Source organism: Mustelus asterias, chromosome 5 (assembly GCF_964213995.1).
Source record: "Mustelus asterias chromosome 5, sMusAst1.hap1.1, whole genome shotgun sequence".
NCBI lineage: Eukaryota > Metazoa > Chordata > Chondrichthyes > Carcharhiniformes > Triakidae > Mustelus > Mustelus asterias.
The window spans coordinates 116,105,618-116,121,422 of record NC_135805.1 but is presented as its reverse complement, the minus strand read 5'-3'; the positions used below and the strand labels follow the sequence as shown (position 1 = coordinate 116,121,422).

Sequence of the window (15,805 nt, the reverse complement as noted above, 5' to 3'; positions counted from 1 at the left end):
GTTTTTGCATTAATTACTGTGTCGTTAACACATGGTTATTATTTTTTCTCAGCAATTTAAAACAGCTGATCAGTCAGGGCATCTAGCTGAGAGTGTGTTGAGGATGAAAAATGCACTGAATATTTTAGCACAGCTGGTCTAAAATTTTCTCCCTGGGGATAATCTGGAAGTTAAATCCAAAAATCCATCCAATGTCTTAACCATTTTATTGATAACAAGTTATATCCAAACACGCTCTGCATCTCACTAGAATACAGTGAGAAAAGTGTGTAAACAATCAAGGTCCAAGAACAGCAACAGATTCACACCAGTATATTTCTTCTTTAAGCTACAACTAATCATCAGTTGTGCACATCAGCATGTTTCCTGGGAAGCTTTTGAATTTTTAATTTGATTTAATCCTGATGCTATAAAAGAGCATTAAAAGAAACAGAAAATACAGATCAGAGCTTAGCGAGAATAAACTTCAAGAAAACACCCAAATAATTGCCATAAAATACCAAAGGAATAATCTTGCTTCCTGCTGCAGTGTGGAGTGATCCCTAATAGACAGAATTGGAGGTCATTCACATTTAAGAGTTGTGGCCATGGCCAGTTTGATGGATGGGTTTTCTGGCTGAGCTGCAAGTTTGATGGATGAATGAAAAAGATCGAGGAGAGCTGGGCATATCGTAGGTTAATGTGCTCAAAATTTGATGATTCTTTTAAACAAGGTAATTGTTTAGCGTCGAGTTGATGGGTGTCACTAAGACCGGAGGGGATGCATCTGAGGGAACCGAGGGAAGTAAGGGTGGAAGTTGTGGAGGCACTGGCCATAATTTTCCAATCCTTCTTAGACATGGAGGTAGTGGCAGGCTGCTGGAGAATTGCAAATGTTGCATCCTTGTTCGAAAAAGGATGCAAGGATAAAGCCAGCAACGTCAGACAAGTTAGTTTAACATTGGTGGTGGGAAAACATTTAGAAACAATAATCTGGGACAAGATTGAATGTCACTTGGTCAAATGCATATTTGTTAAAGGCAAATTGTGACTAACTTGATTCATTTTTTGATGAGGTAAGAATGATATGGTTGATGAGGGTATTTTAAAAATTCATTCATGGAATGTGGGCATTCCTGGCTGGGCCAGCATTTATTACCCATCCCTAATTGCCCTTGAACTGAATGGCTTGCTGGGCCAATACAGAGGGTATTTAAGAATCAATCACATTGCTGTGGCTCTGGAGCCACATAGAGGCCAGATCAGGTCAGGATGGCAGATTTCCTTTCCTAAAGGACATTAGTGAACAAGATGAGTTTTTTTTAACCGCAGTTAGCAATGGTTTCATGGTCATCATTAGGCTTTTAACTCCAGATTTTTGTTGAATTCGAATTTCACCATCTCTGAAGCTAGGTCCCCAGAACTCTGGATTTCTAATCCAGTGAAAATACCACTAAGCCACTAAATAGAATTGATATGGTGCAAATGGACTTTCAAAGGCATTTTTTAAAGTATCACACAGCGGGCTACAACCTTGCTGGTAATTCTATGAAATAAAAGAGACTGTGGCAGTACGGGAGGCTTTCTCTGAGGTCAGTGGAGAGCACTCTTGCTTCACTGCTGACCACAAAACCTTGGCAAAAAGTTACATAGCAGCAATATAACCTTGTTCACATTTCATGCAAAGACCATTCTCAAAGAATCCATTTTTTCCAATTCCCGTTCAACCCTAGACATTTTCCATAACCTATTTTTGGCATGCTCTTGGATAATCTGAATTCTACTCTCACGTGGCTTCAGGGTACTTCTGCTAAATCCATCAATAGCAATTTCCATCATTAAATGATTAAGAATGAAGCAGGTTTATAAAACATGCTGGATCACTTTTAACATAACATTTTATGGGCAGCATGGCAGCACGGTAGTTAGCACTGCTGCCTCACAGTGCCAGTGACCCGGGTACAATTCCATCCTTGGGTGACTGGATGGAACTTGCATTTTCTCTCTATGTCTGCGTAGGTTTCCTCCAAGGGCTCTGGTTTCCTCCCACATTAAGAGTTTTAACAACACGAGGTTAAAGTCCAACAGGTTTATTTGGTAGCAAATACCATTAGCTTTCGGAGCGCTGCTCCCTCCCACATTCCAGAGATACACAGGTTAGGTTATTTGGCCATGTTAAATTGCCCTTTAGTGTCCAACGGTTAGGGGGAATAGTGGGGTAAATATGTGGGGTTATGGGGTAAGCCTGGGTATGAATTGGTGCAGACTTGATGGGCCAAATGGCCTCCTTTTGCACTGTAGGATTTCTATGATAACCTTGAGTGCTGATTTTTCTTTAAAACAAAAATTCTGGGTTTCCTTTCATTCCATCTTTCTGGACAAAACCTGCTGGATGGTGAAAGCAATAATGATTTAAATGGCACAATACCACAAGGATATTGAGGGGAATGGGCGAGGGAAAGGAAGAATTAAGAGAGACAAGTAAACGTGTGATAGAGAAGCAAACATGTGATAGAGAAGCAGTGTTTTGGGAAGGGTTTTAAAGGTGGTCAATAATAGAAAAAAGGTGGGGGGATTTGTAGATGGAGCTCTCATGATTAGGAAATAAGGTGACTAAAGGCTCTGAATATTGCAGATGCGTTAGGACAACACTTTATTGGTTAAAATACTTAAAATGTTGAAAAAACATTTGAAATTTCTTTACAAGAAATGTAGCTATTGGGTTGTTAGTTTTTTTTCCCCAGTGTAGTCAAAAGCCAGATGGAGTAAATGACTTCAAAATGCAGAATTGCATCCATGTGAGACAGAAAGCTTGTGCAAAAGTAACCAGTTCACAATGTTCCCAGGTCTGGTATCAGTTTGAGCTTAGATTGTTATACTATAGCCAAGCATTTATTTACAAGCACCGAAGACTGCAGAAAGTTTCCCAGATTCGATTCTCCTGATTTTGTTTGAAATACACAAATATTTTGAAGAACATTTGCACATCCTTCATTTAACTCTCATCAATTGGCCATGTAAAAAAATCACTTTTTGACAGCATGTAGAAATAATGGCAAGGTGCAGCAGGGCTTTAAGTGAAAGTGGATCAAGCTTGAATAAATTACACTTTTGCAATCCCACATACCATAGAAACATGGATTGTTAAATTGTACATGGTCAGCCCATGATTTCCCAACCATTAGTTTAAATGAGCACAAATTATTGGTGGGGGTCAAGCAATTTTGCACTTATGCAACTTCAGTATGGCAGTTTGAAGATGATTTTTTTCTTTGATTGGTAGATCTTTTGATGGGAAGTCAAAGGAAATCACATTTTCTAAGAGTGAGGAGCTTGGTTGATGAGCATTGAATGTGGGGCTAATGGATGCTAGGTCATCTGTTGAAGTGAATAATGATTGAACATTGGGGATTAGATCATTTGAAGATGCAAAGAGTAGGCAGAGACTTTTAAAACCAATTTCTGTGCTCTCGAAGCTGGATTTTGTGAATGGAAGACACATTTATTAAATTTATTCCTAGCTTTCTTGCTGTTGATACAATAAATTAAGGCCAAATTTACACATTCACTAATTCCCAGCTGGCTTCCTGCTGAATATGAAGAACATAAGAACTGGGGACGGGAGTAGGCAATTGAGCCCCTCGAGCCTGCTCTGCCATTCAGTATGATCAAGACTGATCTCATCCCGGCCTCAACTCCATTTTCCTGCCCACTCTCAATAACTCTTCAACCCATTACTAATTAAAAAGCTTTCTATATCCTCCTTAAATTTACTCAATGTCTCAGCATCCACCACTGACTCACGACCCTTTGAGAGATGTAATTTCTCTTGTTTTAAATCTGTTACCCCTTATTTGAAAACTATCACCTCTTGTTCTAGATTGCCTCACAAGAAGAAACATCCTCTCTACCCTGTCAATCCCCTTTAGCACATATATACCTCAATTAGATCTCCCCTCATTCTTCTAAACTTCAGGGAGTTTAGACCTAAACTGTACAATCTCTCTTCAAAAACAAACCCCTCATCACTGGAATCAATCAATTGAACCTCCTCTGAACTGCCTCCACTGCAACTATTCTCCCTCAAGTAATGGGACCAAACCAGTGCACCAAGTCCCACCAATGTCTTGTATTGTTGGAGCAACACTTCCCTACTTTTATACTCCATCCTTTCCAAAGCCACAAAATAATACATAATTTAGGCTGGCATTTCATTACAACATTGAGTGCTACAGTTCAATATGTGGTCATAGTATCATAGAGTTCACACCGTGCAGAAGGAGGCTATTCGGCTCATTGAGTCTGCACCAACTTTCCGTCAGAGCATCCCACTCAGGCCCTATCCCTTTAACCCCATGTATTTACAAAGAACAAAGAACAGTAAGCACAGGAACAGGCCCTTTAGCCCTCCAAGCCTGCGCCGATCATGATGTCTGCCTAAACTAAAACCGTAAGCACTTACAGATTCCATTCCCAACTCCATTAATCCACCTAACCTACACATCTTTAGACACTAAGGGGCAATTTATCATGGTCAATCCACCTCACCTGCACATTTTTGGACTGTGGGAGGAAACTGGAGCACCCAGAGGAAACACACGCAGACACGGGAAGAACATGCAGACTCCTCACAGACAATGACCTGAGGCTGGAATCAAACCCGGGTCCCTGATGCTGTGAGGCAGCAGTGCTAACTACTGTGCTGCCCCTTCTGATGAAGCATTAAACTGAAGGCAGGTGCAATTTTGTCTTTTATAGAACACAGAACAGTACAGCACAGTACAGGCCCTTCGGCCCACGATGCTGTGCCGAGCTTTGTCCGAAACCAAGATCAAGCTATCCCACTCCCTATCATTCTGGTGTGCTCCATGTGCCTATCCAATAACCGCTTAAATATTCCTAAAGTGTCTGACTCCACTATCACTGCAGGCAGTCCATTCCACACCGCAACCACTCTCTGCGGAAAGAACCGACCTCGGACAACCCTCCTATATCTCCCACCATGAACCTTATAGTTATGCCCCCTAGTAACAGCTACATCCAACCGAGGAAATAGTCTCTGAATGTCCGCTCTATCTATCCCCCTCATCACCTTATAAACCTCTATTAAGTCGCCTCTCATCCTCCTCTGCTCTAAAGAGAAAAGCCCGAGCTCCCTCAACCTTTCCTCATAAGACCTACCCTCCAAACCAGGCAGCATCCTGGTAAATCTCCTCTGCACTCTTTCCAATGCTTCCACGTCCTTCTTATAGTGAGGTGACCAGAACTGCACACAATATTCCAAATGTGGTCTCACCAAGGTCCTGTACAGTTGTAGCATAACCCCACGGCTCTTAAACTCCAACCCCCTGTTAATAAACGCTAACACACTATTGGCCTTCTCCACGGCTCTATGCACTTGAGTGGCAACCTTCAGAGATCTGTGGATATGAACCCCAAGATCTCTCTGTTCCTCCACATTCCTCAGAACCCTGCCGTTGACCCTGTAATCCGCATTCAAATTTGTCCCACCAAAATGAATCACCTCGCACTTATCAGGGTTAAACGCCATCTGCCATTTTTCGGCCCAGCTCTGCATCCTATCAATGTCTCTTTGTAGCCTACAACAGCCCTCCACCTCATCCACTACTCCACCAATCTTGGTGTCATCAGCAAATTTACTGACCCACCCTTCAGCCCCCTCCACCAAGTCATTGATAAAAATCACAAATAGCAGAGGACCCAGCACTGATCCCTGTGGTACACCACCCTGTGGTAACTGGTCTCCAGTCTGAAAACTTTCCATCCACCACCACCATCCATCTGTCTTCTATGAGATAGCCAGTTACTTATCCAATCGGCCAAATTTCCCTCTATCCCACACCTCCTTACTTTCTTCATGAGCCGACCATGGGGAACCTTATCAAACGTCTTAGTAAAATCCATGTATACAACATCAACTGCTCTGCCATCATCTACACACTTAGTTACCAGCTCAAAGAATTCAATCAAATTTGTGAGGCAAGATTTACCCTTCACGAATCCGTGTTGACCATCCCGGATTAAGCTGCATCTTTCCAAATGGTCATAAATCCTATCCCTCAGGACCTTTTCCATTAACTTACTGACCACCAAAGTAAGACTAACCGGCCTATAATTACCAGGGTCATTCCTATTTCCTTTCTTGAACAGAGGAACAACATTCGCCAGTTTCCAGTCCTCTGGCACTATCCCCATGGTAAGAGTTTTAACAACACCAGGTTAAAGTCCAACAGGTTTATTTGGTAGCAAATTTGCTACCAAATAAACCTGTTGGACTTTAACCTGGTGTTGTTAAAACTCTTACTGTGTTCACCCCAGTCCAACGTCGGCATCTCCACATCATGACTATCCCCATGGACAGTGAGGACCCAAAGATCAAAGCCAAAGGCTCTGCAATCTCATCCCTTGCCTCCCAAAGAATGCTAGGATATATCCCATCTGGCCCAGGGGACATATCGACCCTCAGGTTTTTCAAAATTGCTAACACATCTTCCCTCAGAACATCTACCTCCTCCAGCCTTTCAGCCTGTATCACACTCTCATCCTCAAAAACATGGCCCCTCTCCTTGGTGAACACTGAAGAAAAGTATTCTTTCATCACCTCTCCTATCTCTTCTGACTCCATGCACAAGTTCCCACTACTATCCTTGACCGGCCCTAACCTCACCCTGGTCATTCTTTTATTTCTCACATAAGAGTAAAAAGCCTTGGGGTTTTCCTTGATCCGATCCGCCAAGGACTTCTCATGCCCTCTCCTAGCTCTCCTAAGCCTTTTTTTTTAGCTCATTCCTTGCTACCTTGTAACCCTCAAGCGACCCAACCGAACCTTGTTTTCTCATCCTTACATACGCTTCCTTTTTCCTCTTGACAAGACATTCAACCTCTTTTGCGAACCATGGTTCCCTCACTCAGCCATTTCCTCCCTGCCTGACAGGGACATACCTATCAAGGACACGTAGTATTTGTTCCTTGAACAAGCTCCACTTTTCATTTGTGCCTTTCCCTGACAGTTTCTGTTCCCATCTTATGCTCCGTTATTCTTGCCTAATCGCATCATAATTACCCCTCCCCCAATTATAAACCTTGCCCTGCCATATGGCCCTATCCCTCTCCATTGCAATAATGAAAGACACCGAATTGTGGTCACTATCTCCAAAGTGCTCTCCCACAACCAAATCTAACACTTGGCCCGGTTCATTACCCAGTACCAAGTCCAACGTGGCCCCACCTCTTGTCGGCCTATCCACATACTGTGTCAGAAAACCCTCCTACACACACTGTACAAAAACTGCCCCATCCGAACTATTCGACCTATAAAGGTTCCAATCAATATTTGGAAAGTTAAAGTCACCCATGACAACTACCCTGTGACCTCCACACCTATCCATAATCTGCTTTGCGATTTCTTCCTCCACATCTCTATTACTATTTGGGGGCCTACAGAAAACTCCTAACAACGTGACCGCTCCTTTCCTATTTCTAACTTCAGCCCATATGACCTCAGTAGGCAGCTCCCCCTCGAACTGCCTTTCTGCAGCCGTTAAACTATCCTTGATTAACAATGCTACTCCTCCACCTCTTTTACCACCTTCCCTACTCTTACTGAAACATCTATACCCCGGAACTTGCAACAACCATTCCTGTCCCTGTTCTAACCATGTCTCCGTAATGGCCACAACATCGTGGTCCCAAGTACCAATCCATGCTCCAAGTTCACCTACCTTATTCCGGATGCTCCTTGCATTGAAGTAGACACACTTCAACCCACCTTCCTGTCTGCTGGTACACTCCTGCGACCTTGATACCCTCCTCAGTACTTCACTACACTCAACACTGGCTTCTGGACTACAGCTCATTTTCCCATCCCCCTGACAAATTAGTTTAAACCCCCCCGAAGAGCCATAGCAAATTTCCCTCCCAGGATATTGGTGTCCCTCTGGTTCAGGTGCAAACCGTCCTGTTTGTACAGGTCCCACCTTCCCCAGAATGTGCTCCAATTATCCATGTAACTGAAACCCTCCCTCCTACACCATCTCTGCAGCCACGTGTTTATCTGCGCTCTCTCCCTGTTCCTCAACTCGCTAGCACGTGGCACCGGCAACAAACCAGAGATGACGACATGGTTTCCACCCTAGCTCCCTAAATTCCTGTTTTAAATCCCCATCCCTTCTCTTACCTATGTCATTGGTACCGATGTGTACCACGACTTGTGACTGTTCCCCCTCCCCCTTAAGGATCCTGAAAACACGGTCCGAGACATCACGGACCCTGGCACCCGGGAGGCAACATACCATCCGTGAGTCTCTTTCGCTGCCACAGAACCTCCTATCTGTCCCTCTAACTATTGAGTCCCCAATAACTATTGCTCTCCTGCTCTCCCCCCTTCCCTTCTGAGCCACAGGGATGGACTCAGTGCTGGAGATCCGGTCACCGTGGTTTGCCACTGGTAGGTCGTCCCCCTCAACAGTATCCAAAGCGGTATACTTGTTGCCGAGGGGAACGACCACAGGGGATCCCTGCACTGACTGCTTCCTCCCAGCCCCTCTCACCATCACCCATCTATCTTCACTCTTCGGAGTAACTACATCCCCGAAGCTTCTATCTATGACCACCTCTTTTAAAAAGCATTTAGATAGTTACATGGGTAAGATTGGTATAGAGGGATATGGGCCAAACATGGGCAACTGGGACTAGCTTAGTGGTAAAAAAAGGGCGGCATGAACAAGATGGGCTGAAGGGCCTGTTTCTATGCTGTAAACCTCTATGACTCTTTGAAGCCCCATATTTTTCTTATTCAGCATCACTGGCTAGGTCAACATTTTTGTTGCTCATCCCTAGTTGTCTTTGAAAAAGTAGTGGTGAGCAGCCTTCTTGAACCGTTGCAAGAAATCCAATGCACTAGTCAAAGAGGACATTCTCCCCTGCCAATGTTTGTCTCATAACTAATACCATTAAAAGAAGATTATTAATCATTTAGCATATTGCTGTTTGAGATCTTGGATGGGATTCTCCCAAAAAAATTCTAAGTGTCGAATTCGCGTAAAAACTGGAGTAAATCCTGCTGGTTTTTTCAGTGGGAGTTTCAAAATGAATCTCCCAGACTACTGTGCACTGCTGAGTGAACTTGGGTGAATCACTCTAAAAATCAGTGGGCGGGGCCTGTTCTCACTGGAGAGGCTGGCAGCACAGCGCTGAGCGGGCCACTGCGCATGCGCCGATGTGTCATAGTGGAGTTCAGCGCATGCGTACTAACTCCAGCATTGCCAGCCTCCTGATCACTGACCAGCCCTGCGATCCCACATCGTTGGCCCGCCGACACCCCCCCCCCCCCCCCACATTGCTGGGCTCCCGGGCATGTCCGGGCCAGCCTCGACTCCCACCCCCCACCGGCCCACCTCAATCTCCCCCCCCACAGTAATCCCAATCCCCTCCCTCTTGGCACTGCCCAATGCCCAGTGGGCAGTTCCAGTGTGCTACCTGGGCATTGCCACTTTGACAATGCCAGGGGGCCTCCATGACCACCCTTCAGTCCAGCGGGGTCAGGTCGCCAGCTCCCCACAAGTGGGGAGCTTCTGTAAACCTTGCTGGAGTGAAACACTCCTGGCAGTGGGGAGAAGACTCAAGCAGACCCGGAAATTTCAGTCCCGGATGTAAAGTACACTGAAATGTAATTTAAGTAAATTATACAGCTCTGCATCGATTTCTGGAGTGGAGCTGATGGTCAGAAATCCAGCACCGGAGACTTGCGGAGGCTGTGGCACCCAATGAGAGGCCCACTACACGGCCTTTGCTCGAGTCTCACGGCCTGCTGTGCTGCCATCGCAGTTCATGGGCTGGGAGAATCCCACCCCCCCTCCCCCAGCCCCCGCCCCACCATGTGCAAATTGATTGTTTCCTTTAGATTACAACAGTGACTACATTTAAAAATGGCTTGAGACCATGAAATGTACTTTCTAAGTGCAAGTTCTTTCTTTCAACAGCGTGTGATAGGGATTCCCTGGAGCCAGATACCTTATAGTATTGAAGGCAGTTGCCAGGTTAGAAGGATGGCAGCAGGATTGCCAGCACAGTAGTCAAATCTTGGGGCTTAAAATGGCAATGCTGGGCCAGGCAACAGTTGAAAACTGGCGAGATGTATAATAGCAGCATCAGGTTGGACAAATTGAGTGCAGTCCATCAGCAAAGTGGGAAACAGTAAGATTTCCCTGAACAGGGGTAAAAAAATGAAAATCAGAGAGTGGATTTGTTGTCAAAGATCTGTGAGCCAAGTTAAGTCAGAAATTTCAATTAGAAAAGCCTAAAGGAACGATCAGGTTGGGGAGTGAGGCTAAAGGTCCAGGCACAGTTTCCAATGCAGAATGGAGGCCAAGAGAGGGGCAAATTTGTTAAGAGCTGAACAAGCTCAAAGGTAAAAACTGGACAAAGGAAAGAAAGTGAAGGAAGAAAAAATACTTTATAAAAGTAGTCTTTAATGATGCGTACCGCAGATGTAACAGTGAAAGCTGTGGCAGGGATGAGTAAGCTTCACACTGGGCAGTCTCATGACAGGAAACTATTACGGGTCACTGTTCATATTAACATTGGAAATCCTATTAAAAGCACCATCTGCTGGCATCACAGGGGAATGTAACAGATAAATCCGAACATCTCGCAGAGAATATTCAGCACAGGAACAGATTGTTCAATCCAACTGATCTATGCTCAAATCCCACATGAGCGTTCACCCATCCTACTTTATCCAATCCCATCAGCATAAGTTTCTAACATAGGAATGCCCCTGGGAACCATTTGCATCAAAGTTTTAAATCAAGCATGGGACCTATATAAAAATGTTAAGGTGTTATAGACGATAGTGTCACCTTGGCAAATGTCTAATCTCATGGCCACGTGAGGAAGGGTAACAATGACTCCCATGCCCTACCACACCAAGTTGAACGAAACAGGGTTTTTTTATTTGTAAAGTGAAGAAATGTACTCAATGTCTGTTCTTAACCATTTATGTGCTGATTGAATTAGGTTGGCAGGCTTTGAGTTAAAAAGGTGTTAGTTTTTATGGATAAAAAAAACCACCACCCAGATAAAAATTTATAGAATATATAAAATGAGAATCCTCTTGATGCTTACAACATACCCAGTAAGAAGTCTCACAACACCAGGTTAAAGTCCAACAGGTTTATTACGCAGACATATAAGCATGCAGAATTGTAAGCTATACTGTAGGTAGTTACTTCCTGAGTCAAAGTTCAATGCTGGAAAGTAAACAAATATTACAGTTCACTCTTTGGCTGCGACAGATTTTTCTCCAAGATGTTCTTGAGATTTCAGGAGTTGAAACCCATGTAAAACTACAATTGACATAATCCATTTTTTCAGAAGTCAAAGATTTTTGCACTTGTGGTTTCCTTTGATGAAAGATTCTGTATCTCTATGCTGGATTTTTAACCAGAACAGAGATAGAGTCTTGATAGGGGGCTCATTATTATTTAATTGGCAGCTTTTCCAGACAACATCTCAACAGCTTGCATCTTGTAAAAAGGAAATTTCAAAAATGGATATGCCAGTCACATGACTTCTCCCCCCATAATAACTTCAGAAAGTATTTGCTGAAGCAGATATCAGGACAGACCTTGGCTTTTGTTTCATGGCTGAGGTGATTAGATTTTGTAATGTCCCAGCTAACTTGAAATAGGAAGAACAACATTCTACATAGCTATTGTCCAAGTAGACTTTCTGTCTCTGCTTGAGAGGTAACCTTATAGAAATGCAAATTTGAGGTCCCCTGCAGTTTCAGTAAAACTTTCAAACTAGTCTCAACCTCACCGCACGCTGCCCTCGAAGCGGCTGCGGGGCTGATGAGACGGTCGCACACCTTGTGGAATGTGCCTTTGCAAAGAAGGTCTGGAGTGAGATGCAGTGGTATTTGTCGCGGTTCGTCCCGAGCAGCTCGGTGACGCAGGACTCTGTGCTCTACGGGCTGTTTCCGGGGACGCACATCGAGACAAATATCAATTGCTGCTGGAGGGTCATCAACTCGGTGAAGGACGCGCTTTGGTCCGCCCGAAACTTGCTGATCTTCCAGCTGAAAGAATTGTCCTCGACCGAGTGTTGCAGACTGGCACATTCCAAGGTCCAGGACTATGTGCTCAGGGACGCGCTCAAGCTTGGGGCAGCCGCCGCAAAGGCACAATGGGGAAAGGCCACCGTGTAAAGCGTCTCAACCGAGGCAGACCGAGGGCCGGGTAACTGCAGGATACCCTCGGCCTGCGTAACTGTGTGCCAACCTGAAAAATAACGGCACACAGAAAACTCGGATGATGTACATCGTTTTAAGTAATGAAATGTAATGAATGTAATGCTTTGTAAATAAGCACTGTATTGTAGGGTAAAAATGATTCATTTTTTGCACTGTTTGTAACTTTTGGATCTGTCGTTTGCAATGTCTTATTTGAGAGTTTTTTTTAATGAATAAAGTATATTTTTGAAATAAAAAACTTTCAAACTAGTTCTTGACATCAGCAGGTGTGAAATTGCATAAAAGGATGTCATCATCTTTCATTCAGACACCTCCCAAATTTAAGATTTAAAGACGTGCACTGCCCGTACAACATACTGTCGACAAATAGGGCATTCATTCATGCGTTTTCCACATTTAGTGCAAGTGACTATGTGACCACATTCGAGGAGAACGCAATCAATCACTGCATCCATACGGATCACGATGTGGAGATGCCGGCATTGGACTGGGGTAAACACAGTAAGGGTTTTAACAACACCAGGTTAAAGTCCAACAGGTTTATTTGGTAGCAAATGCCATTAGCTTTCGGAGCACTGCTCCTTCATCACATGGATACAGATCCTGCAGAGATTCTCATCGCTGCCTCGCTGCATCTGTTCTTCAACAGCACCAACAGCTGGGTTATTTCCATTTTCCAAAAACTTGCGATTTTCTTCTGTTTGGCATGCGTAGCATCTTCGTAGATTTTCTTGCATCACTGAACAGAATGAACAGAAATTCTTCTTGCAATCCTTACATATGTACTTCTTCCTAAAGAGAGAAAAGGCCTGACCACAGGCTTTACAGACTTCAGGCATTGGGGAGGGATACGAAGAATATCCTGTGCTGTGGGTAAATCTGCATGGCCCTGTACCTCCACTGAACCCAGGTTGCTGTCCACGCACTGTTTCAGTATCCATTACTTCATTTAGTAGACCACAACATGAAGCCCACATCGATGTGGCCCCAGCCTTCATGACAAGTCGGTCCGTCTCCGCGTCCCAAAGCTACACCAACATGTCTGGCCTCTCGGTGCCACAAGCTGAGGAAGCTCGAGCGCACAATCCGGCCAACGGACAACTCGCTCTCGCGCTGCTCTTTTTTTGTTTTTATTCCAATTCAATCAAATCAAGTCCAATTCAGAGTCTCAACAAGTTGAGACATTCCCGATCCAAGCTGACAAGACAGGGCTCTCACCTCCTGTCTTGGGCTTGATCTACATGATCCAAGCTGATTGGAGTAGGCATTGCACCTCCTCCAAGGCTTGATCTCATTTGCATCTTAGCCAAAAGGCCGAGATGCTGCTTTTAAAAATTGCTTCAAATGAAGCTAAAATGTAACCTAATGACTTCAACCAAGCGCAGCATGTCGATACTACACTTGATATCAGCCAAAAGGCTGAGAAGCGATAAAAGGATGTATATTAATTGTAACTTTCCAGCAACTGGCCAACTTGCAATACCAGTCATCAGGTAACGTTAGCAACCACAAGTCAGTGTCTTTTCTTGCTTGTGAAAGGGCCACTTCAACACATGTTTGATCAGCATATGAAAAGACAGAATGATATCACTGACACGATACTAGGTAGCTTCCAAAGCAGAAATCTGACAACGTAATAGATGTTAGTTTATTGGAGATACAAATAGTGAGTTAAATAATTATTTGAAATACTCCTCCATAAATGACAGAGGAGCAACACTCAATCCAGCATTAAGTGAAGTAGACAAGTTGTGCTGGCTTTAAGCAAGGATTAACTCACAGAATAAATCTATTAGCTGGCATGAATGTCAGCATGATCTGTCAAAAACACCTCATGCCATTTTGCTAACTTGTTACGTTTCTATGAGGCAACTGCATTTTACAGTGACCCCTGAAGGCATTCAACTTTTGGTGGCTTTTGCTACCAAATAAACCTGTTGGACTTTAACCTGGTGTTGTTAGACTTCTTACTGTGTTTACCCCAGTCCAACGCCAGCATCTCCACAGCATTCAACTATACAGCTACCAATGCTCCTGCTAAGATGCTGCACAGCAATTTGGATCGTGCAACAAACAGGCTGTGCGCAAACAACGTTCTCTCGGAGAGGCACATGTGTGTGGCTGCACAACAATCTCGAATAAATCACACGGTGCAAAAACAGGCTGTGCACAGCAGAGAAAAATTATAATGAACATTGACAGTAGCCTCTTTAAGAACATTTGAGTCTTTCAACCAAGGCCCTGTCTGCCACCTCAGGTCGACATGAAAGACCCATGGCACTTCTTTTCAAAGGGGAGCAGGAGAATTCTCTCCAGGATCCAGGCTAATATTGATCTCTCAACCAAAATAACTAAAACAGATTACCTGATCGTTTATTTTATTGCTGTTGGCGGGGGGATAATGCTGTATGCAAATTGACACTGTTCAGTTTCCAATGTTTACAATTGTGAGTATATGTCAAACATACTTTATACGGTGTAAAATAATTTTTGGACGTTCTTAAGTTGTGAAAGCCACTCCATAACTGCAAGTCTTTCTTTCTGTCATCTCTGCTGCTTTGTTGGTGTTTAATTCAGCGTCACTGTTGTATTTCTCCAACAGCTTCACTTTGATATCATTGCTTGACAGTGGTTCCTTGGGAGATCTGTGACATCCCCATTACAAACTCAAATTTAAAGATGTGTTGTAGTTTATGCATTTTTACCAAAGAAATCTTTATTTACCAGTATTCTGTTTCAGCTACAGTTGCCTTTTTTGGGGGAGTCCCAGCCAAGCATCATGGGTCTCAATGTCACCATAATCTGTGTGACTAATGCAAGATGTGGAGATGCCGGCGTACTAATGCAAGTCATCTTTTCAGTCTAGTTTTCAGCAGCTGTTAATTTGTAGATGCTCAGCAGGTTTGGATGATTTTGCTCTCATATATCCAGTCATTCCCTAATTCAGAGATATGCTAATTTATTCAAATAGACAGAAATGTGTGAGCACTGCCAGCAGCGGTAATCTTCTCAACATGGTACTGGTTACACACAGGGAGACTGGGGAAAAGACCAATTCATCCTTCATTCATGTAAATCAATGTGGAAGTCGAATTTCTGAGATGAGATCCACTTCCTAACATTTACTTTGCTTTTGCTAAAACAAGTTTTTGGTACATTCTATTAAAGTTAAAAATCAGCTTAATTTGCTCTCGATATGCAAAATACAAATATCTTACAACATTTTGCAAGCATCAGCTTCGGATGCAAACACATTTACACTCGTGGACAACTTGCTAGAGTATGAAGAGATACTCATGTCCTCCCAATTACATTTGTTAAAGCAGCGGTGCGAGGAACATTTTATAAAAAGTGAGTTGAGTGAGACGACAAGGAGATTAAGTTGCAACAGTCATGCTCACACTGTACTGTAGCCATGCTGAGTTCCTGGTATCTTAGATTACTCCCTGTTTCGGGTTGTCCTGCAAACCAATAGTTGGAGGTTTTGAATGCTTGGCCCAGATTCTGACATGATCCTCAAATTAGTTCTTTAAAATTATTTTCTTGGGATAT

General features: G+C 43.6%; 1 protein-coding gene and 1 pseudogene across 1 annotated transcript in view; both read right to left on the bottom strand.

The window, feature by feature from the left end:
* Nucleotides 1-15,805, bottom strand: part of arhgef10 (Rho guanine nucleotide exchange factor (GEF) 10) — a 305,202-nt gene that overhangs the window by 128,683 nt on the left and 160,714 nt on the right. Inside the window, exon 17 of the mRNA XM_078213587.1 lies at nt 12,168-12,281. Coding sequence (XP_078069713.1) covers nt 12,168-12,281 — 114 coding nt within the window. The remainder of the gene's footprint in view (nt 1-12,167; nt 12,282-15,805) is intronic.
* LOC144493928 (E3 ubiquitin-protein ligase RNF34 pseudogene) lies at nt 12,574-13,353 on the bottom strand (annotated as a pseudogene).